This window comes from Coturnix japonica, chromosome 1 (assembly GCF_001577835.2).
Source record: "Coturnix japonica isolate 7356 chromosome 1, Coturnix japonica 2.1, whole genome shotgun sequence".
In the NCBI taxonomy this organism is placed as follows: Eukaryota; Metazoa; Chordata; class Aves; order Galliformes; family Phasianidae; genus Coturnix; species Coturnix japonica.
Genome location: NC_029516.1, coordinates 2371044 through 2395954, shown reverse-complemented (window position 1 = coordinate 2395954; position 24911 = coordinate 2371044). Strand labels below are relative to the sequence as shown.

The following is a 24911-nucleotide window of genomic DNA, read 5'->3' as shown; positions in this document are numbered from 1 at the left end:
TCACCTGACTTTGAGTTTTATCTCTTTAGGATTGTTTCTATCCCTCTCTGATTTAACGTATGTTTAATGAAACTCATGAAAATTACAGGCAAAATATATTGATCTGTTCCAAAGCTTTCATATTTACACAGAGTAAATCTCATGTTTGCTATTGTTCTTGGACTGTATTAAAATGCTTTACAATGAATTGAGAGCCACAGTACGTGTGTGGCTGAAAAGGATTATTAACTCTATTTTCCAAATGATAAAATATGGAACAGGAAAGTAAAGTAGCCAATATGAGGTCTCCCAGCAGCAGCCACAAATGGGACTCGACACAGTCACCATAAACTCTCAATTCTCTAAAAGAAAATCCCCTTTGTTTTAAAGAGGAAGGCACTGTCTCTCCATGAAACTCATCAAATGTCATTACACTGAATTAAATAAGCACATATCAGATTTGGGAGGGCAACAAAGAGCTGGAAGAAAGTTGATCATGGGTAATGAGAAGCATTGATCATCTGTATGTCTGCTGTCAGCTATGTCTTGCTTCCACCCACAGCTCTGCACAACCCAGACGAGTTTGCTGGTATGCTGTTTATCAAGCAAGAGCACTGAGGCATGCAAATTACTGAGAGGAAAGTAAAGAAGTGAATAAATCAGAGGAGAGAGGAGGAAGCTCCCTCTGATGTAATCACTAGGTTCATTTTTTACAGGTTTCCAGGAAGGATATGCAAGATCATACAAAGTTGTATAGATGTCAAAATCTCAAAGTCAGACTACAGTCCATATCCTGCACAAATTTTAGCCACCAGTATGTTGGCAATTGCTGGAAACTGATACATTTGACACAGTTTGTCATGTGGGGAATAAGTTACACATATGGATTCACATAAGCATCTGGGGTTCTTCTGCACAAAGAAAGAGGAAAATCTTCCTAAACTGTTATGATTTCAAAAGGTCCCCCACTGTCTGCAAAGATCTCCAAGTTACTCTTCCAGGATTGACTGGTATGGGTATTGTATTGAGAAGGGGCTCTGATATTTCCAGGTTCTACAGAAGGCAAATGGTGAAGGAAACACATGGTGAAGGAAACACATTGCTGTACCCTTCCATGCAACCCATGGAAGAAGAATGGATGAGTTTCAAGCATCACTTACCATCACCTTGTGCCTCCCAATGAGGTTTGGGGACTCGCACAGCAGCTGTACATCTGATACAGTCACCACGCAGGGCTTCTCACCAACCAGAACAGTGTAGTTCAGCTTGGCATTCCCTCCTGCCACTGGTGGGATCAGGTTCTTGCCCTGGATAGAAAGGAGTATCGTGACTCAAAAAAAAACCCATATTACAATGGGGTTTCCTTCCATCTCTAATTCTATTACGCCGGTGTTAACATTGCACTCAACATTTGTAGTTCACAACTCACTTACTAAGTAAGTAAAAGCTCCTTAAAAATCCTACAGAAGACAGCACGGATGCTGATGCCACTATGATTAGTAGGTTGTTGGCAGACACCAAATGGCAGTAAGCAGCATGTGTCTGACCATGCTTATCCAGTTCTTGGTACCCATCTCACCTTCAGTATGATTGGACTTCCTGGCTTCAACTCCAAGATCCCTGAGGGATTGAAAACCTCAAAGATAGGGTTTGGGTAGTAGGTGAAATTGGTTTTGTTGAGGATCAGCAGGGATTGCACATTGTCGAGAATGAAGCCAAACTCCTCTGGACGCTCAGCTAGCTCAGACTGGTGACTTGGATCAACAGCCAATGCGGGAGCCTGGCAGGTCATCTCTGTGCTGTTCTGCACCTCGCAGTTCTGGAGAGAGAAACCCAACACAAGAAGAGTTTATGGAAAATGCCTCCGGCTCCACTATCTTCTGATGAAATGCTAGCTCATCTACTCACAGAGGACACTGGGGAGCAGAAAAGATTTGCTTACCAAGAGACAAGCTGGTGATTCACTGCTTCAAAGCATAACCCACCCCTATCAGCAATTTGAGACTGGGAAGGGATTGGGAAAGCTCTGCTGGAGCAGGTGTATACAACTGTTTGAACTGCAGCAGAAATTCTCTATGCAGAGAGTGGTAGGCACTGAAACAGGTCACTCAGTGAAGCTGTGGATGCCCCATCCCTGGAACTGTTAGGAGTTCAGGGTCAAGTTGAACAGGGCCCTGTCTAACAGGTGGCAACCTGGGTCTTTAAGGTCCCTTCCAACCTAAGCCATTCCATGCCTCTATTAATTGGCCATTTTATGTCTTTCTTAAAAGAAATCACGCTCGCTTCTCTGGATGCAAAAGGAGGTTTCAGCCCCCACAGCAGTTAGGCATCACCTATCAACATCTTGGATATGTCTTCTCCTGCACTTATAGGTTAGTAGCAATACTCACATTGACATGTTCCTTTCCACCATGCTTTGCCCGGATCTGAGGGTTCTGGATCAGGTCTAGGTGAGTTCCCCACACTGCAATGGGTGTGTTGCCACTAGAGTAAGAAAAACAAAAGAAGAGCATAAAACCAATTAATACATATCAGGACTGAATGGACCAGCAGTGGGTGATCTGTACTCCTAAATGGTGTTTACAAAGTGTCAGACCACATCTCATGGTACCACAGGAAGGCAAACAAAACAAGGCTTTTTAATTCATTCATAAAGGGAGAAATATGTAAAACTGAATGCTTCCAGAAACTGTTCCATCAAGCAGCATCTTGATCTTCTCTGTTAGGACTAAAAAGCTACAAACTTTGGTGGTGAGAAGAGCAGAAAATCTAAAAGAAGCTTTTCAGAATGGTCCACAGACCATTTTATAGTGCATAAAGTCGGGATTTTAAGAAACCCTCAAAGAATCTGTCCTGTGTAAGCAACTCTTGAGGATTCAGTGCTACCTTATTTGCATTCTGTAGTTCCATCCTGCATATTAAACATGCTATAGAAAGCATCATTCTGCATGAGGCAATGTCACCTCAGTGAACCACCTAATTCATTTCTGCCAGGGAGCCCAGGTCTGCAACACCAAGAAGAAACAGAGCTGATGTGTTCAGACTTGGTTTCCATTGGGTGACCTAGGCAACAAAACCACAACCCTGCCTTCGGTAGACTTAATTGCTTTTGTAACATCTCTCTCAGACCAGCTTAAGAAGACAAGACATCAACAGAGCCCTTCCCATTCCATGCAATCAATGTCACCAGAAGTAAAGAGCTTTCAGAAACACTCTTCTTTCCATTCTCTTGCCTCCATCTGCGATGAACACCACTTTCAGTGGTGGGATTTTCAGGAGAGCGAGGAAGGTGTCATGCAGAAATCAGTTATATTTATATGGGATGGGGAAAAGAAAGCCTAGAACCCCTTTCCAGCTTCTAGGTAAGGCTCTGCACGCATGAAAGGTGAAAAAGGTGTGTTATACATGAGACTGGAGAAAACACCAGAGGACAGACAAACTGCAAGGAAGATGTCTGAGCTGGCCCACACATCTTCCCTAGATCTAATCCTTGTTTTCCAAGTTCTTCTATTATATATTCCAATATTGATCAGATACGGCAGGTTAGAGTGAACACCAACATGAACTTCTGCTCAGCAGTGCAGTTATCAGGTTTCAGAGAGCTGGATGCAGCTAGCTGGGACTGAATCATGGGATCATTAAGGTTGGAGAGACCGCTAAGATCACCCAATGCAACCATCAACCCACCACCACCACGACATTAAACCATATTCCTCAGTGCCACATCTACCTTCTCCTTAAACATCTCCAGGGAAGACAGTTTCAACACCACATTGGGCAGCCTGTTCCAGCCTGTACTTCAGCCCCTCTAGCTAATTCCACACTGATAACCCCAACAGGGCCATGATATCAGCTCATACATTGGCTGGTGGCCATTAGTGCTTTTAAGCTCAACACTGGCTTGGTTCAAACTGTCTTAACACTCTCTTAGGCAATGTCTGGTCATGGTTTGTGGTATAGCAAGGGCCAGTGAGTACTTCCAAGAAACAGAATGGATGAAGCAACTCTGCCTTTCAAGGAAGAAAGATTATTAGATGGTATGGATAAGAGGTATGTCTACTTGCTATGGTATGGATAAGGGGTACGTCTACAAAAACAGATCTGACTAGTTTAAAAGATTTACTAGTTTAAAAGTTGCTCAAGAAGCCTGTAAATCTAGAGTCACCTTAAGAATAGGTGCAGGAAAGATGGCACAAGGAGGGTTTCCCCATTGCCATAAAAAAGTCCTTGCCAACTTTCTGAGACATGAAGACACTTATTTGAACCAAAAACATCAAGTCCTTAGCAATAGGTAATGGTGAAGCCATGAGCTCTACCAACGAGTGTTGTCAAAACAGCATCTTTCTGCAGGTGCTTCTGTAACACTTCTCTGAGAGGTTCCTTGTGGTCTTTCAATCAATGCCTGTATGGACCACATCTGCCTGTGAGCTTTGCAGAGTACCTCAAGTTCTCACTACCCATCAGCAGTGGTGAGAAATTTCTCATAGGGTAAGCGTATATTTTGCCATAGCTGTGAGGTCTGTTTGAATGACTGAGCTCTCTTAACCACACAGGGGATCTCTTCCGAAGTCACACATTCACTTATGAGAGAACTTTCCCATCATTGCCTTACAGAAAAAATACCTTCTCCCTAAAACTCATTTTCAACTTAGATATCCTTGACATCATCCAGGGAGACCTTGCTTTCCAGAAACCAGAAGATAAATTCACAAACCAAGTTTTTCTTTATCCGTTATCTCATTTCATGTGGGTTTTTGGCTGCGGGCTCTTATTATTTTTATCATTATGTATTATTTTTATGAATCTCTGTTGACTCAAACTAGAAGAGATTTCATATATTTGCTCAACAATTTAATGTGTTCCAGACATATCAAATTCATGTGCATATATAAATATATACATATATGAGTGTGTGTATGTATAAATAAATCCTTTTATTTAATCAACCACGTCTGTGCATACAGTTTTAAACCCATGTGTTAAAAATTCTCTATTTGTTTTGGAAATTGAGCTTAGCAGGCTCAGACCAGAGTTACTAAGCACACTAAGAGCAGTGGATCAGACAGGGGTTTACCCTATGCAAAAATAAAGCTGAAGTAATCACAGAATTTGTATCACTGAATTGCAGAATGGACTGGGGTTGAAAAGGACCACAATAGTTATCCAGTTTCAACCCCCTGCTATGTGCATGGTTGCCAATCACCAGACCAGGCTGCCCAGAGCCACATCCAGCCTGGCCTTGGATGCCTCCAGGGATGGGGCATCCACAACCTCCCTGGGCAACCTGTTCCAGTGTGTCACCACCCTCTGTGTGAAAAACTTACTCCTAATATCCAACCTAATCCTCCCCTTAGTTTAAAAACATTCCCCCTTATCCTATCACTATTCACCCTCGTAGTCACCTCCACTGAAGACACAAACCCACCTAAAGGTTCAGTCTAGCACGCAAATCAAGCAAATTAACTGTTGCTTGGATTTGTGTGAGATCTGCTGCCCACTGTCTTCCTCTGCAGCCACTTCTTGCTCAGGTCAGACCAAAACAGTGACAGATGCTGCTCACCAACAAAAAGTTAGAGATACCAACACCAGGAACTTTCTTAATTTAACTCTTCTTTGTCCCCAAAGCTCTAAGCAGTTTTCATTCTGCAGATCTCTGTATTTGCTGGACATAATTCAAATCAAATCCTGATAAGAAGTATTAATGGAAGCTTACAACGCTCTAGTTACCTGCCTGTTCAGCTTGAGTCTTTTATTATTATTATTATTTGACTATGGGAATAAATCATCTGTAATCTTTTCCTTATTGTCTTGGAAAATAGCATTTGAGAAGGTTTTAAGCCAGTCTGGGTACCTTCATTCACTAATTTTGCAATGCTGGTTTAGCAGCAATCATCTGTCCCTCAAAACAGCTTAGTCCCTCAGCCAGGAGTGATGAATCAAAGAAGCACAGTGCATTTGCTGCAATGAATCACACTGCATAACAGATATAGGAAGGAAGAGCCTACTCAGTCTATCACCAGATCCATATGTTTCAATTAAATTATTTCTTGTTTGACTCTCTGTACTTGAGTTGGCACTGTGTTCACCCAGCTCTCTGAGGCTGCCTTACCCTAATTGCCTCCATTACAGCCTGCAGGGCAGAGCTCCACAAATTAATAGTGATAGTTCATAAAAGATCCCAGACAGTCTGAACCACAGATGCTATTCCGGCTACTGCATTCTCCTCTGAGGTTACAACCTTTTGGAGTGTTTCAAAGGTGTAAAAGAAAGGGCAGGAAGGCAGAGGTGGGGTGAGTAGATCTGGTTAAAATTAGATGCTACCAATCAAGTGAATGATTTCTGATTTTAGAGATACCAAAGGAAGTAAAAATGAAAGGCTGTACCTTAATGATGAAACAGATAAGATCCTCAGTCATCCAATCTATCAGCTACACACCCTGAAAGTAAGGTAGCACCCACGAAATAAACACATCTTGATTTGCTCTGTGCTGGGAGAGGTGACAGGAGATTCACATCAGAAAGCATCCCATGGCCAAGCAAAACTTTGCCAGTACACCTCAAGCCTCTTGGTTGCATTTTGTCTCTTGCTGGGAGCTTCAGAAGAGAAACCAAGGAGCAAAAGGCTGTGTAGGTCTTCTCTCATCTCCCAGTCTGAAGCCAGGAGAAGGAAGGGCCCTATTCTGTAACTTTCCTGGGGAATAACAGAGGAATTCACTCTCCTTGGCTGTCAATCTTGCACCTTTTAGCCAGCCCTAAACTCACTTTAATAAGGACTAAAGTGATTTCTCATTTTACTGATAACTTGAACTCTGACTGAAAATAAAATCTCAAAATGGAAAATCCAGACACGAAAGCTTGAAGCTCAATGTGTAAAGATTCAATCCAGCTAAATCGGTAAATTCCCTCACGGTAATTAAAGGCACTAATTGATTTGTGAAAACATCTTCTGGAGGGGAGCTGAACTGATGGGATTTACGAGTCCTGCTCCTAATCCCCAGATACCCCAATCAATCCTGCTTGACAGGAGAGCAGAGAGTTACAGTGGATGAATGAAGGGACACTGAGATTTCTTATTGTGTATCTTTTCAAGGAAATACCAGTGCATTTAATAACCAATTTCCCTCTTCCTGAGATCATTTCTGCAGGATTCTGAGAGAGTTTGGGTCTCGTTTTCACTTCTTCCACAAACGAGGACAAATGCTCCTCTCAAACAATTTCAGATGAACCTTCCAAATTAAACAAAGCAGCAGCAATGGGATGAAGAGTAAAAAAGCACCCAACAAGGAGGAAGGCCCTCTAGAAGAGCTGGGCACAGGGCTTTATTCGTGTTTCATCTCAGGAGATGGCTCTGGAGCTTTCAAAGCATGATAGTCAAACAAGGAATACTTAGTCCTAAGCCAGCAAGCACATGAAGGCTGTAACAAAAAGCTTTCAAACCCGGGTTACTATTCTCTTTCCTAAGCAAAGTCACGACCAATGGGCCATGAAAAGGTGTGGACTTAGACCAATGTAACCCAAAACAAAGTCATGACCAGAAAGAGTAAGAATCAAAGTCTTTAGGAATACAAAAGCCTTAACAGAATGTAATATCACTTGGATAGGTAGCATTTGGGTACTGGATACACCAAGGCAAGCTTCTGGTGGGCAACTGCATTCCTTACTAGGCTCTTTGGAAATGTTGTCCCAGGGGTACACACGGCCCCAGGTCTGCAATACTGTGAGCACACAAGGTGCTGTATTGAGTATACAGAACATTACTGGCATTTAATATCTTCCCAGAAGGCAAATCTACCAGCTGTCATGGTCTTTGAGCTCTGTGAAGGAGTTAGAAAAATATGTGTCTTCTGGTGAACCCAATGCTTGGAAAGCATTTTACAGTATCAGGGACCACCACAAATGTACCAGTGATGCAGTGGAAGATAAAAGGAACTGGTGTGATGTGTCTGTGGGATGCTTACCTGAAGATGCTCCACTCGGGCTCAATCCTCAGGATGGTTGGATCCTCCACATATTCATATTGCAGCTCTTGATGTATCTTGGCCTTGTCCACTCTCACAGACACCTTCACCTTCTCAAAGCCTTCATCTGAGGCTGTGGTGTTACAGACAATGTGCTTGGTGGATCTCCTGTGAGAGGAAGCAAGTAAATATAAATGAGAATCTGCAAGAAGCAAACCAGTAAGAACCCAATTACTTACTCCTATGTCCTGTGATCTTAACCTATTAACTATGATGTGCTGAAACTCACTGCTGCAGGAATATACTAAGTATTGCGTGACAAATTCATCACGAGAAATGGCATCACCTTTCCACCAGCTTAAGTAAAACTACACAAGCCAATATTACTCAGGTCTCAAAACATAAACCGAATCTCAAGGGAAGTCCAAAACAGACCTCGCTGCAGAAATATTTCTGTGTGATTAAATACATGATGGATGTTTCCTTCCTGCCTGCAGGCATATTCAGCAGCAGCTCATAAAAGGGAGTGTTTGCACCTCAGCTTTCCAGTCTGGGATAATAAAGTTTACTTTGCATTAGGACCGTAAGCCTTGTTTAAGTGCCATTTGTGACATGCCTGGGACTTTTGCATGGGAAGTGCTAATGCAGTGGGAAGCATTTCATGATTTTACTTAAAATGGATTCTGGGTAAATGTTTTCCTTTTGGGCAAGGTTCAAACACAACCCCGGGACTGAATTTTGCAGCAGTGCTGCCTTCAGTAAAGAGCCAAAAATCCAACCTTCTACCACCTTCAGCTTTCCCAGTACTGTGATTTGTGGCACAGCCTCATCTCATATCCCTAGAAAGATAAAATGGAGTGCAACCTTCCCTTGTAGCATGGCATGCACCTCAAAGGAAACCTTCAAGTGTTCTTTAAATTTCACTGTAAACCATGCTGAATCCCTTCTAAAACTCCCTAGTCTGTTCTGTAAGCAACCCCAAGCAGCTGTGGTTCCCATTTGGCCTTTTAAATCACAAGCTGTGACTTCACCCTCGTGCATTATAGATGTTAAATCACTCTGCAGTCATGACAGGCAGCTAAACAGGATCCCAACAGCCAAGAGATGGGAACACGTTGCCCCAGGACAGTAGTCCCAGCTTCCCTGTGAATGGGCCCTTCTTCTTCTGCCAAAGACAAGCTGGGAGAAATGTGCCAACTTTATCTTCAGCTTCCACCAATACTGGCAGCAAAGTGCATTGCACTGGGCAGTTTTGAGCTGCAGGAGCCCCTGGGAACTGGATTTAGGCTCATTCTCACAGGGATCAGGGAACATTCAGCAGGTAACACTGACATTAAGCCTCTGAACTGCAATTGAACAGGAGCCAACCCTGAGCTAAAATGTTACAAGTCATCTGTTTCTCAGCACTATGGGACTATTCTTGGATAAAAGGGAGGTGTTTTAATGCTTATAACTGATGTTGTCAGATTTTCGTTTTTGCTTTTTCTAAAGCAGGGACATGAAAATGAATCTTTTAAATTACATACTCTCAGAGCAAGTAGCAAAGCATGGGACCGTGGAGAATTGCAGTGAAATCTGACAAGGAGCCATGGAAAAAGCACATCAAATAGCAATCAAAACAATGAAAAAAATCCTATTCTCCCAGCCCACAACGTACTCAGTAAGGTTGTGCTGGGGAATAATGCAAAGGTCCCACTGCAGAACAGATGTTTTGCCAAGAATTACTCGAAGGACAGGTTGTCTGGGCTGTAGAATAAGTCTATTGACTGTAACAACTTATATATATTTCAGGCTCAGGTATGTAAGGAAGGAAGGACTCATTATGTACCTGTAGAAGAGGCAAGGTTGTCGCCCAAAGGTCACGATGACATTGCTGCCTGCATTGAGGTTATTACCCGTAATTGTCACCTGAGTGCCACCCGACACAGGTCCCCGCTTCGGCTTGAGATCAGAGAGTGTCAGAGTCTGTGAAAGGAAAAGGTCATGTTGAAAGCACAGGAGATGAGCAGAGGTACCTACAGTGCTAAGGAAATGTAGGCACCCACAGGAGTTTAACTACATTAGGTGGACTTCAGAAGACGCCAATATTTTCCTGGTAAAAGAGGAGCCTGGAGTGTCCCCAGTCCCTTAATATAATCATTAATGTTGGAAAAGACCACTAAGGTCATCTAGTTCAACCATCAACTCATCCCCACCATTCCCACTAACCATATGACTCAGTGCCACATATGCACTCTGAGAACCTCCAGGGATGGTGACTCCACCAGAGCTTGAATGACAGCTTTGGTAAGATGAACTCAAGACCTAAGGCTAATCTCAAAATCCTTGCAGAATAAAGCCTGACCTTGTAACCATTCAGAAATGCTCTGAGCTTCCAAAGTCATCTCCGAGCCTGGGGAAACTGCAGTCATGACCACTCTTATCTCCACTATTTAATACAACTCTGGAGCTTTCTTTAGTAATATTTCTGTAAGATAAACTGGGTCTTGAATTGTCTCATTGGATTGAATTGTCTCTTAGCCCCCAAAGAAAACTACGGAGCTCACAAGCATTGAAAACTGTTGGGTCTTGAAAAGATTACTCCAAAGTTCATTGATCTACCAAAGAAACAGGTCCTGCTGTGTAGCTCAGGAGGACGCCTAAAAGGAGGAGAGCTGCAATTAAGAGCATCTGAACATGCGACTCTTTCAGGCCCACATGAACCCAAACATTTCTCTTTTATCAGACGTTGATGATGAATCAATCTCACATGGCATGCATGTCCTGCACTGATACAGCACAGCATCACTCATGTTAAGGTGTCCTCTCAAATACTGTAGCCATGAGAAAGAATGCTGTCCAGATGAGTATATTTTCTCTGTTTCCCGCTTGTTTGAGCCCCTTTTCCAACCATAATACGATGTTCATCAATATATTAAAAGATGGGCACCATTCCTTAAAGGGCCTTGAATTGAAAACCTTTTTCTTGCCCTCCGACTCCATTCTTCCCAAAAGCAAGATAAAATAGTTGCACTCTGAAAGCACAGATCACCCTATTGCCATAATGCAGAGAGGAGACATCCATTTTCAGGGAGAAACTTGGAGTTACAGTTTATTCTTTCATTTGCATTTTAATAGAAAAACTTTCCACTCAGTCCCAAGTGAAAAGCCACTATATGCATTTAAATGAAGGTTTTTCCTCCCCCCCCCCTCTCTTTAAGAACGATGACACAAATGCTTGAAGCTCTCCTCGGCTCCTCTGAATGAGCAGGTACAACATGCAGTCACCTTATTGAGCTTTGGAGACCATTAATCCCTGTTTATAAAATGCCTGACACACACCACAGCTCCCTCTTTCACACATGCACAGCTCTCCCTGTCCCTGTGCCCTTCTGGTTAACAGCAGCATGGTTTCCTCTTTGCTTTTGTTCAATACGAAGCTGCTGCCTGGAGAAAGAGCTGAATGTGAAAATCAGACTTACAGCCCAGCAGAAAATGTATCAACAGAGCTGGGCACTTCTTATGTTTATGCTTGACTGTTTCTGATATGGAGTTTTGGAAACTATTTTGCCTCAAGAAGTCCCTCATCTATCAATTGCTGAAGGCTGGGAAGATGTATGAGAAGAAATGAAGAACAAATACATGCTCTGTTCCTTTTACATTTACTGTGACTATTCTCTAATAGCTTTTATCAGGATCCAAAATGCAGAAGGGGTCTTCAGTATGTAGGGCTTCTCTACTTTGAGGGTACTGCCTCTTCAATTCCATATTGATGGTCGTAGAAGCAAATACTGGTACCCATGAGATGGATGCTGGGAGACCACTTCCCACCTGGGAGGAAATGGGTTGAAAGTTGCCCACTTGGTGCAACACCGGATGCTTTACAAACCAGATAATGACATTTGAGTTAAAGATCTGAACCCCTTTACCCAGTACAGACATTATGGGCATTTCTTTTCCTCTCCCCAGAGGATGATAAATGCTTATGCCCCATTGAGGGCTCTTGCATATTGAAATTATATCAGCAATGCTCCTTGGCCAAGTGGTGATGCATCTTGTGACGATCCTGCTCATAGATATGATTTAGAGAGCTATTAGATTTACGGTACTATGGTTAGGCTGAGGGTGGACTTGATGATCTTTGAGGTCTTTTCCAACCTGGGTTGGACCCTTAAAGATCAACAAGTCCAACTCCCAGTCATCTGTATCTTTCTAGAGTCTTGACTACTTTCCTCTACTGTGGAACCTTTTCCTTTCTTCTAGCACCTCCTTGGCATAAGCTGTCCACAGAGAAGTTGCCATGAGAGCTGTGTCTGAACTGACCTTGTGGTGTATATTGAGAACATGGCTCCCACATCACTGATCCTGGTTATAAGGGCATAGAAACACATTGACCCACACAGTTCATGCACCCAGATATCCTTTCTATTGGTTCAGTAGCAACGTCTGGAAAGGCAGTATGCAGCCTTCTCTGAGCCTGTTCAAAATGCTCTCTCATCTGAAACACAGATGTTAGGAGCAGGCCCAGAAGAGATGCAGGCAGAGCAACCCAAATCACACTGAGCTAAAATAAAGGCAAACTGCTCTACCATCTCTAAATTAAGCTATCTCCTTTGCAAAGCACTGAAATAAAATATTCCATTGAGTACAAATAATCAGCCCTTCCATTTCTCATAGGAGAGACAGGGAGGCGGAACCTATTGGGCAAATTTGCCCTTGTTTTGCTTCAAACCTTTTGCAAAAGCAATTTTCCATAGGATGTGCTGTGTGTCTGGTTAGCAGCACTTAACTCCCAGGTGATGTCCATCGTTGGTTTTTAAACATCTTCCTTCCCTGAAAGCTGCCACTCACCACTTCAGGACGCCAAGGCATGTTGTGATGTGTGCAACAACATCTCTACCCTCTTGGCAGGAATATCAGAGGAAGCCAAGCCATGCCAATAAATACCTCCCACTATGAAAGCAATGGACACAGGAGGGGGCATATGATGGGCAGGCTGGGGAGCATCGCTGTTTTTTTTCTGTCAGGCACAAAGGTATCAAGGTATGCAGCAGAGAAAACCCTGTAGACTTCATGCTTGTGCACGGCTGGGATAGCTGGCAGCCAGAAAGCCAGCAAGCGGTGGGAAAAGCTGTCACAGATGGACACGGATGATCAACATCAGACAGCAATTTCAAGTGTAGCAAAGGTGACATGCTGAAGTGTAATGTCCTGGAAAGAGTCCTTCTGTCAGCGAGGTGGAGGCTACTTCTTTAGGTATTTCTATGCTCCCCACATCACAGAAACACCTGAGTGACGCTGGAAATCATGGAGATCGCTGCAGATCAAGGGGGAAATCTAAGATATTTACATTAATTAACAGTCCTCTTTGCCATGAACAAATGCTCAGGTATGTGTATTGTTCCAGAAAAGACTCATTCTCTTTCAGGAGTTGAGAGCTTTTGATAGGAACAAAGAGACCCTCTCATCTCAGACCTGCACAGATCTGAACAGATGAAGGCCAGGCAATGCTTGCATGTCCCCAGCAAGGGGTCTTACAGAAATAAGGAGGTCTTTTGGACAGGAAAAGCAGGCAGAAAAGGGGAGAAAGGAGCAAAAATCCAAATCGAATGTGCATCATGCACTGGACTCTGCTTCTCTCTTCCATGAGGTTTTCACCATGGCAAAGCTACAGTCTCAGGCTGAACCAGTACGGTGGTGCAAAAAAAGAGCCCAAAGCCTTTCCAACTACTTTGCATACTTCTCTTTCTTTCTTTCTTCTCTCTTCTCTTCCTTTTTACTTTTCTACATAGCAGTTTTAACTATTAATGAAGATTTTCTGTACTATTTTGGGCCATGGCTGTATCAAACTGTAGCTGGACTAATAATTTGAACTATTAATAGATTGTTAAAACATTAATTAGGAGAGCTATTTTTGCTCACAAAAATGATTTTGAAAGGAAATTGAAGGAACAACTCGGTGTACTCAAGATGGCAGTGAAGAGCACAGAAACAGAGTTTGGTCAGAGAACAGACACTGAGAAGCAAACCAGGGTCTGAGGACTTTCAGAGCCCAGGAGATCTTCTTGCAGGATCTTACCATAAAGTAGTAGAGCTGTGAAGACCTGGCCATGAACTCTGGTTTGCATTCGGACACACAGATCTCCACAAATCCAGCGTGCTGGCTGGGCTTGGCCTCCCCCATCTCACATACTATCCTGTGGAGAAAATATCAAACAGAGGCAAAGGTTTAGGGATGGATTTGCAAACTAAGTGAGATGAAATCAGAACAAATAGTCCATGTTCATAGGAAATGGACTGTAAACTTATCACATCCTCTGATGCTTTCATGTCCAGGAACCAAACTGTGCATGAAGTTATTCTTTATTTCATAAATAGTGGCTTTATTATTTATTTATTTATTTATTTTCTGATGGTACTCAATGAAGCAGATGGTTGGTTGTTGTAAATCACCACACCATCACTTAATTACTTAGACAAATACTGGACAGAGATCTGGCTCCATGAGTTCTTCTGTCCTCCAGTCTTGCATGGTAGACACCTTTGCATCTATAGGGCTTATTCCTGCATGGAGAGAAAGTTGCTTCTTGGAGCTGCAGCCTCACAACTGGGTTTGGATGCTCTCGTGGTGGCTGTTATTTTAAAAATAGATAATTTTAGGGCATATGTCATGATGATCACCTGAACCATACAACCCAAAGACATTAATAAATGGATTATTAGCTCCTGAGCTGTTGTTGTGGAATGGCCTTTAGGGAGGCTGAGGGGAATGGACTCCTCAAAGACCCCAAAGGTAGCAATAACCAGTATTAGATGTGCTGTGGCCCGCTGTCTGCCACACACCCAACTTACTGCTCTGCTGGGATGTACCCTTCCACCAGAGGTTTGCACTCCACTCCAGCCACTTTAACATGAAATGCAATGTCTCTGAACTCCAGCCCCAGGTTCTCCCCACGGATGGTCACTTTTGTCCCTCCTTCACGAGGGCCGGTCACTGGGTTGATCTGGAGAAATAAGTCAAGAAAAAAAGAGAATAATCAAACTACCTCTTTAAAGACAACATCATCCTATCAGGCAGTATGAGACCTCTTTGTCACCAAGAGACACACTCGTAGTTCTGAAAACTGATCAACTGAAGTAACCAAACTACTCCAGGTACATCACTGGGTCCCTCTTCCTAGAAATATATTACGTTTTAGACATAGTCCAGCCACAGAGTATCCAAGACACAACAGAAACAGTGTCAGATTAGGTGCAGTGTAGACTGACAGTGACAGAAGCAGTAGCAGTAGTTGCTGTGTGCCAATACATGTCTCCAGAAGTTTTCCAGCTAACTTCATGGGAGAGCAGGGTCCAATGAAAGGGCAGCGACGGGAGCATGGATGGCTTGTTTGTAGGGTGGTGGACTATCGGCTGGGGGGTCTCTGAGCCCTAATGTGAAATGACTGGATGCCCCAGTGGTTCTGGTGGTTGACGACATTACATTTGCACTATAGCATGGACCTCTGCCAGACCTTAGGAGGGGTAGGATTGCTGCATCTCACTCAGCAGAAGCCCTGTTAGGCAGCAGAGCCAAAGCACCCTCTGAGCTCCAGAGCTCACTTCTCCCCCATAGTAGAACTTCACCCAGAGCTATCTATTGCCATGAAGTATTTTTGGCCCATGCAGAGGGGATCTGTAAATGGGAGAGCACTCTGCATTGCATCCATCACCCATGTTCAGAAGTGGGTGAAAATTAGCTTTGGAGACACCTACTCAACATTGGAACAGTATGGATATTAGGGGTCTGACCCTTAGTTATCTCAGTTCTGCCTTTCCAATTATTTGCTGTGTCCAAATGTTTTGCCATATGACTGGATGGCTGAAAGGGCCTTCTAATGGTATTCCCTGCCGCCCATTCAGGATGTTGTGGTTGCCATCTGCCAGTCTTGGCAGGTGTCTGTGCAGTGAAGAAAGGAGAATCCCCATTCTCAGGTCTGTACCCTTTGGCCAATTCTCTGACAACTGCGAATCCAGGGCTGGCAGCTAGATCCTTGCAAAGCAATCTGACTGGCAGGCAAAGTCAAGGCACTGGCAGGAGCTAGGCTGCTCTTGACTGCTTCCCAGCCATGAGTCTGGCACCAGAGTTAGCCTAATTTTGACTGAGAGGCCAATTTTCAGGTCATAAAATTAGAGAATCATGGAACAATTTGGGTTGTGAGGGGCCTTGAAGATCATTAAGTTTCAACTCTCCTGTTGAAAGCAGGGACCCCTTCCATTAGATCAGGTTGTCCTAAGTCTCATCCAACCTGGTCTTGAACATTCCAGGGATGGGGCACCCACAGTTGGCCTGGACAGCCTGCTCCAGTATCTTCTCAGGTGCATCTTTAATAGTGAAAGGCTTTGGTACCCTTAGACAATACACTGAGACTTTAATATTAGACTCCATAAGCTACTTCTTTGATGACTGTCTTTACTTTGACTACACAGAGAGCCTACAAATGTTAATAATTTAATAGCACGGGTGATCACATACAAGTACTGGGGCCTGTAGATTAGTTTAGTGTAGACATAAATTCCTTAGCACAAGTTCCCTACAATGGTTCAGGTAGGAAACTGTGAAAAGAAACTTCAGCGTAAAGTGAAATTGAGTAAAGTCTTTTCAGTTAAGTCAGAGACAGAGGGGTAGTGCTACAGCAAGGTGCAGCAATTCCAAATAGCCAAAGCTGGAATTGACATTCTCATTGTCTCCATGCTGTACTCCAGTCTGATACTCGCAGTGATAGGCCCTGATTATTCTGATGTCCCAACGCCACAGCAACTTCAGTTCGCATTGAACAGAAAATAGGTTCTAATCAGGTCAGGCAACCATCTCAGGTCCAAAAAGCAGCCAAATTCCATAAGAGCTATGGAAGGTTGCTTTTTTTTTTTCCTGCTCTATGAGTCAACAGGACGCTTAAGTCCCAAGATCAAAATAGTACAAGATTCATGAAACCGATGGATGACATTTATTTGGGATGGTTGAAGATTTCCCCCGTGGATGATCGACAAGCAGAAAAAAAAATAGGTAAAAAGTGGTTACCTTAATAAATAAATAAATAAATAGATAGATAAATAAATAAATAAAAGGAGAAACTTAACTTAAAAAATTAGAATTAAAATGGGATTTATATTCTAAGAGAAACTAATCCTGATGTTCTTAGGTGGGGGCTCGGCAATGGAAACTTCAACCATCTGCCACTAATAGCAATTCTAACCTATTTTGATTCCGAATCAGTAATAAATATCTACTCGAGGGAAGTCTTGTATTTTAAATAATCATTTTCCCAACATCGGTTAATCCTCTCCTGATAAAATAAAACACTTCCTGTGGATGTCACTGAAAGGCTCCCATTATCACCACACCAAACCAATCTAATACATACAAAAAGTGAAAAGGGGGAAATTAAATCACAATTTCCAGTTTCTATTATATTTCCTTATGTATTAAACTTCTATTTTTTTAACGTAAGAAGCGTCATATCCCTATGGAATAATTGTGCTATCTTTTTTCTGGTATTAAAATTGCTGTTAAGGAGCTTTCACTTGTTCTAGCAAGGCATTTGTCCAGGTAGGCAGGTCTGTGGTTAATTAGGGTTCACTTATCTTTGAAAGAACTTGCTAGTATGTGGATGTATCTTATAGCAGGTCAAAAGAGGGGTGTTTTGTTTTTTGCTGGTATAACTACTGTCGCTACACAGAGTAAAAGAAGTTTTAGAGATAAAAAGGAACACTTTGCTAGAAAAGTCCTTTATTTTTTTAAACTATAGGAGAATTTGAGACCAAAGTCCCACAAACTCAATGGAAACACCATGATCCTCCTTCTGGCTCTGACTAAAGCCTGAGAACTTAAAACACTTACAGTAACTCAAATAGGAAACTTCCTAGATAGAAACTAGCACAAAACCTCCAAAAATCCCCCTTATAACAATGCAAGTTTTAAATTTTTATAGAATCATTGAATTATTTGAGCTGGGAGGGACCCTTAAGGCTCATCTGGTTCAACTTCCCTGCAGTGAACAGACATACCTAGCACTCAATCAGGTGCTCAAGAGCCCCATCCAGACTGACCTTGGATGTCTCCAGGGATGGGGCATCCACCACCTCTCTGGGCAACCTGTTCCTCACTCCACCCTTATCTTAAACAAAAACCACCCTTTTCCTTATATCTAACCTAAGTCTCCCCTCTTTTGAAGGCTAACTTCAAAGCCAACTCATTTCCTTAAAGCAGGGGGACCCGGGATCCTCCCAGAATAGTACAGGAAATTTTTAAGTCCAGCTCATCACACTGCTTCAGATACCTACAACAAGAAGGTGTTACTGCACTGTTTTCACAGCAAGAGAGAAGGAGCCTGTTTCTATCATAGGTGCAAAAATCTGGAAAGAGACCTGTCAGTTTTTGCAGAGGGAAACACAAACAGGGATATGAAAGCTGCCAAGAAGCCTCAGCTTTCTCTTTTAGAACCAGTGCTAAGACACTGCATTGCCATTTATACCCTTTGCTAGTACCAACCATAACATACAATCATAGAATGGTTTGTGCTGGAACGGACCTTTCAGATCAAGTTCCAACCCCCAGCTATAGGCAGGGACACAAAACCAGGCTGTTCAAAGCCCCATCCAACCTGGCCTTGAATGCTTGCAGCTTATCACTCTTACAGAAGGTTCTGTGGCTGAACGAATCCACTAAGCCTTTTAATTTCACTTAGTGGCAATATAAATGCCGGAGCCAGGAAATAAACACAGGTTGTGGGAAGCTGTGCTCTGGGTTGCCACGTGCGTGTGCCTGTGCAAGTGTGAGGACACATGTTATTTCTCCTCCCTCGCCTGCACAGATATTTCCCTGGCTCCTGGCCAGGTTATGTATGCTTTTACCAACTTCTCCAGACGTACCATTAGCTGCAATATATATCCAGTCACTTGAGATTACTTCCATGCTAATGGCTCAGAAAAAGACTTTCCAAGAGCTGCTTATGATTGCACCAGACAGTCGGAATATTTCATGAGCGAATATTGCAATAATCTGTTCGAGCTTTGGGAGCTGCTGAAGGAAATGCCAGCAGAAATAGAAGTATGTTCCTTCTGGAGCTGTAACGTGGAGAATGAGTGATTTTCACTTCATAAAGAGACTGTTGGTGCCGTATGTGAATCAAAGAACAGTAAAGAAAGGTGGATGGACCTTCACAACAGCGTGTTATCGCATGGAAAGGTCCTTGTGGTGTGGACTTCTGCTTTAGTTGGTCATCTATCATCTTCCCAATACCAAATTCTATTAATCTATTTAAAATTTCTGAATCTTTCTTAAGTTTTGAGACATTGAAAGATTCATAAAGGTTTCCCCTCAGCACCGTGTAATTTTCAAGGCCTCAGAAGTGAACTTTCAGTAGTAACTATTTATTTTGGCTGCCATTGGGTTTGTGCATCCAGATTGACCAGCTGCAGACAAATACAAGCGGGGTGAAGATCTCCACCTTGGAAACTTCATAATTGGTATTGCACTTGGGCAATACAACTCACTGAGTACTTGGGAGAGTGAAAGACTATGGGAAGATGGATAGAAACAAAATCAGAGGAGCTCTTTTCAGTAGCATCTGGAAAAAACAGACTCTACCCAGAGTTTACTCTCACAAAACTGTAGACACAGACAAAACTATTTTACCCATAGACATGGGTTTGGGGTTATCCATAACACCCATATCTTTTGACTCTTTGATTCCATGGTTCCTAGATAAGTTGCCCACTTTACATTTCATATTAAACAACAACCAACGAGGCTAGATATTCCTCAGTTTTTTTCCCCTCTTCTTCCCTGTCTCATTTTCTTCCTTACCATTCTCAGATGTAAAATAAGGCCCTATCCACTCTGCAGGTTTACTCATCTTAATTAAGGTACAGTGACTGGGAAATGCTCAGGATGCAGTTAGTACGGGTGCAGTTTCCCATTATTATGGCTCACATCTGTCACTCTGTCTACCTATGACCTTGAAAACGTTGTTCATCATTATGGCAAAGGCACCCTAAGAGCAGATAAAATCACTGTAGACTGGAGTCCTGATTTCCCCTTCATGCTGTCTCTCCCTTCCTCTGTTTCCCCTCTTTCTTTTCTTTCTTTTCTTTTATCATTTCCCCAGCTCTTCCTTTGGCCTGCTCAGCATAATCAATAGGAAACATTCCAAAGGACTCTGCAACCTTGCGACATCCACCCATCATTGCCTTCATTCCCTTTTTATCACTTAATTAGACTGCTTCACTTAGTCTTAGCTTGAGCCTGCCTTTTCGTTTGCCTTTTCCTTGATCCTTGTACACGGCTTTGATCGACCAGTTGGGACATCTTTCACCTTGCAAAGACAACCAGGCAAACCCAAGAACTTTATTCTGCTGTAGTTAGTAGAGTCTTTTTTTTCCCCAGACAGAGACTTTGCCCATGTTCTACTACAAGGAAGCATGAACTACAACCTGCCCTCTTTCTTTGACCTTCTGTCAGTAAATCTCAAAACACTCTGGAATCACTCAACATCTCCTCTCATCCAGTTTGGCCAGAGTGTTCTTTTCAAGAGAGCTGCACTCTTTTGATAACTCTCGCATAGTCTACTTGGGATGCCCCCAAGTGTCTTTTCTCACCTCCAGCTACACCTCTAGAAGGCCTAGGTCTCCTGAATGCTGTATGTCAGATTTGACAAATCCATGTGGGCTGCTCAGATGCCCTCAGGTCTTCCACTAGCAGACCGTGATGCACAAATCATTCATGTTCATATTGACTACAGTAGGAAAACACATCTGAAGCTGTGTGCTTCTCTTTGAAGCACACCATAGCCCTTCATCCCCATATTCACTTGGGAATTTGCCTGATTCATGTTCATATCAATCCTGACTTTCCCCTCACCAACCCAAAGACAAATCAAGGAAATAAACCAAGAGAAGGGCACAAGAGGGAATCCACCAGCTCTTGTATATCCATGACTTACATCTGTGATCTTGGGGTTGGTGCATTTGCCTTTGGTGCTGGACAACTCCAGCCACTGGCTGTCCTGGGCTGGGCAATGCTGCTTCAGTGTGCACTGGTTCTGCCCCTCACACCAGCCACACTCGAAGTCCGGGTCGGCTTTCAGGCACAGGCCACAGCTATCCCGCATGGCCCCACACTTGTACAGATGAACTGCAGGGACAGGAAAACAGAGAGGACCTCAGAGATGCAGACAGAATGGGTGAGCAGTGGGACTTCAGGGGCGGCAATGAGGTGAAAGCTGGGATGCTCATCCCAGAGGCAGGATGGGGCTTTTGCAGGGGAATAAATAATACAGGATAAAATGCTTGCACCCTCAGTGAAACAAATTACACTTGTCAGAGTTCATCTCCCATGCAAAGTATTTCACAGAATCAGAGATTTGTAGGGGTTGGAAGGGACCTCTAGAGACTATTCGGTCCAATCCCTCTGCTAAGGGAGTTGCTACTTCTTAGAGTAGGTTGCAAAGTAAAGCATCCAGATAGGTCTTGAATATCTCCATATTTGTCGAAGCTAAGAGCAGAAGGAGGGATACAGTGATCAGTGTAGAATGATGGGCTGCAAGAGAGAAATTGGGAAGATACGTGGCCAATGACATGGCCTCAGCCTTTCCCTTTTCCTGACAATGTCTGAATGACATCCAGTGATGTTTCAACAAGTCTCAGCCTCAGCTCTCCATCTATAAATGCTTACTACGCCTGCTTTACCCACTATCTATCCTCCACATGGGAAATTCTCCTGGAATACCCTACCCAGAACTGAGTGTAAAGCTACTCAGGTTTTCCCCTAAACAAAAAACCTAAGAGAGAACAATAAATAAAGCAGCTCTGTATATGAGGCTGAATCCAGAGTTTTACCATCAGCCTTCACTCTTCTTCTGCTTCAAAAATTCAGACTATTTTACACTTTAAAGTACTAAGTTGATCCCTTTCTAATACCAACAGCAAAGATTAGTGCTTAGCTCTGTTTTGGGCTGCTAATAAGTGATTAGAGGCAAAGCTTTTTTCCAAATAAAGCCTAAAATTCTTGCAGTACTATGAAATAAGATCAAGTTATTTGTCCTTATTTTACAGTTGAGCAAACCGAGGACTGAGTTGCACAGGGTCCTAATAGCAAAAACCTGCTCCCTGAGGCTGCAGATGGCAGAACTGAGTCTTTCAGATTAGTTTATTTCTGTATTTATGTGGATGTTGGTGGTTTTCTTTTAAGATATGGGATTTTCCCTTTGTACTTCTGGGCTGCCATGCTGGTAAGAGACTAAAGTCTTGTCTGGGGTTATTATCATGAACAATCCAAAAGCTCAAAGGCTTTGAATCTTGCTGAAAAGCTTTAGCTCTCACTCCATACCTATGCCCTGCTCTCCCAGAAATCAGCAAGTATTGCTCAGTGCTTTCAGCCTACCAGCCCAGCCTTATGAGTTGCTGGCTGTAACAGCAGTGGCATCTTGATTGGTCTTAGAAGCAATGTACCTTTAGAAGCAATGTACCTTCAGTGCAACTTCACTTAGAAAGACACTGGAGCTAATCACTGAATCATATAATCACTACTGTTGGGAAAGACCTCTCAGATCATCTAGTCCAACTGTCCACCCATCATTAATATTGCTCACTAAACCTTGTCCTGCCTCTGTCTCTCTCTCAATTTTGCATAGAAGAAAATCTACTCAAAAGCTCTGCTAATGGATTCTACTTGTTCTTAACTACTACTACATCTGTGTTAGAAAATAGAAAGTTCTGTGTGTCCACGAAAGCATGTGCTATGCTTCCATGTGACACAGCCAAATGCATCTGGCTATTATCATCCTGCCACAAAACATGATGGTATAATCTAAGCCATTCCTCTGATGGGAAGGAGGCACACCATGGGATGAGGAGTTGCCTTCTGTATTCCTTTCCAGTTTCAATGAGGCGTTGGTGGAAACCTCATCCATCGCTGCTCAGCTCAAGGTTGGGTGTGAAATAGTATGAAAAGAACTTGGGAGCACATGATAGGGAGAGATGGAGTGGGAGAAGTAGTGGAAGGTGTCCAAGAAAAGGGAAGGTAAAGTGAGAGAGGGAGAAACTTCTGAGAGGTGGTTGGTGTAAGAAGGAGAGGCTGCAGGTCTGTGCTGTATATGCAAAGGCTGAGAGCAGAGGGCACCTGGGGGAAAGTGTGCCATGTGGTTGGTTGAGGGTAATGAACAAGAAGTACGAGGAAGTGAATGGACCTCCCATCTCTGGCAGGCAATTGTCTCAGGGTTGGATAAGCAATAGCCCTCTGTGAGAGGCACACCAACTCTGTGCCATGCATGGCAATTAGAGCCAGGCTCTGGGCAGGAGGCAGACATCAGTCCTTTGCTGTTAAAACGTTTTGTTTTGTTCAGTCTCTTCCCACTGACAAAGCTGCAGCCTGTCTCCTCCCTCTCTCCCTTCCCCTGCTCATTACCACATTGCCTCTGAGCAAAGAGTGCCCACTTTCCTGACGTGTTAACTTGAAGAACATTCATTCCAGGAGAAATAAACAGGGGGAGAAGGCAGGAGGAGTAAGGAAGGAAGACACACACACAAATATGGAGAGAAGCAGGAGGCAAAGGTGGTGAAAAAAGAGGGAAAGCCATGCAAGTGGGAGGAAGAGTGGTATTTCTGAGAGGGGGAAAAAAATATATATCACAAAGCACATAAAAAATTGGTAATTTGCAGAGTGCAGAGAACAAGCCTGCAGCAGACAGCGCGGGGAGATGGTGGCAGCTTTGTTAAGTGTAGGGAGGGATGTGGCCCGTTGCTAAGGTTACCGCTTCCAAGGACAAGTTGAAATAATTCTTTACCTTTGTTCTGTGCTGGGTTGTCAATGTTGAAATTCCCGTTCCATACGACCGTCAGCTCCACTGGCAGGCTGTTAATCTCCATCCCTTCATACGAATACTAGAAGAAAAGGAAAAAATGAACCCAGAGTTATTTCACGCCCAAACAATGGGTTCTGAGGGACGGGGGGGGGAGAAGAAGTGGTACCATAAGTTGTGAACATGAGAAATTGAGCTGTCACCTGGCATCCTACCTGCCATTACATCCATGAAAGCTATGGGAAGCTCTCAGAGCTGTGGTTCTCAATGAAGCAAGCTGTGTCCATCTCACTAACACATGAATCCTAGCTGTTAGGTGAATATTCTGTGTTTTAAGCATATGTGCACATGATAGGGCTTGGAAAAGTACTTTCTAGCTGTGGATCATAGTTCTGAAGGATATTCTGCCAACGCTTGGGTGCATCTCTAAGGTTAGCAATGGTTTGTTAGAGTTAGGGTAGTGTGTTTAGGTTGAGGTTGGACTTGATGATCTTGAAGATCCTTTCCAACCTGAGCAGTTCTATGATTCCATGACTCCACGATGTTTGTATGCACTGTATGTATTTGGATATAGCATCCAAATATACCTCTGCTGTGTACCCCAAAGGTACTGAATATATATCCATGCTTATCTACACCGGTGTCATTTTGAAGAGCTCTTGAAAGCTGAGTGAAGTATCTTAGAAATGCCTTAAAAAGGGGAAAATGGAGGTTCTGTGTAATTATAGACCTGTCAGCCTAACTTGGCTTCCCAGAAAGAAAGTACATCAAATTATTAAACAATCAATTTATAAGCACCTAGAAGATAATAAGGTGATAAAAATCAGCCAGCATGGATTTGTCAAGAACAAATTGTGTCAAACCAATCTAATTTCCTTTTTTGACAGGCTTAATGGCTTTGTGGATAAGAGGAGGCAGCAGATGTGATTTATGTAGATTTTTGTAGAGTATTTGCTACTGTCCTGCAGGAGATTCCCATAAAAATAAATACATAAATGGGGGAACATGATCTAAAAGAAGCCGCCATAAAGTCCATGTAAAAACTGTAAGTCAGAAAATTCATCGTTGGGCTGGGAGGGCTTTTCAAAAAAACATTATTCCATGTTTTTACTGCTGACTTCATTGATGGACTGCAGATCATGCTTACAGACTTCGT

At 43.0% G+C, this 24911-nt stretch overlaps 1 protein-coding gene across 4 annotated transcripts in view; it reads right to left on the bottom strand.

The window, feature by feature from the left end:
* The window catches only part of PLXNA4 (plexin A4), a 397375-nt gene that overhangs the window by 53433 nt on the left and 319031 nt on the right, over positions 1 to 24911 (bottom strand). For all 4 annotated transcript variants that reach the window (XM_032449091.1, XM_015861239.2, XM_032449104.1 and 1 more), the window contains 9 exons: positions 23741 to 23837; positions 20900 to 21090; positions 14769 to 14920; positions 13996 to 14113; positions 9766 to 9902; positions 7938 to 8105; positions 2370 to 2463; positions 1559 to 1798; positions 1140 to 1286 (listed from right to left, as the gene is read on the bottom strand). In XM_032449091.1, the coding sequence (XP_032304982.1) occupies positions 1140 to 1286; positions 1559 to 1798; positions 2370 to 2463; positions 7938 to 8105; positions 9766 to 9902; positions 13996 to 14113; positions 14769 to 14920; positions 20900 to 21090; positions 23741 to 23837 (1344 nt within the window). The remainder of the gene's footprint in view (positions 1 to 1139; positions 1287 to 1558; positions 1799 to 2369; positions 2464 to 7937; positions 8106 to 9765; positions 9903 to 13995; positions 14114 to 14768; positions 14921 to 20899; positions 21091 to 23740; positions 23838 to 24911) is intronic.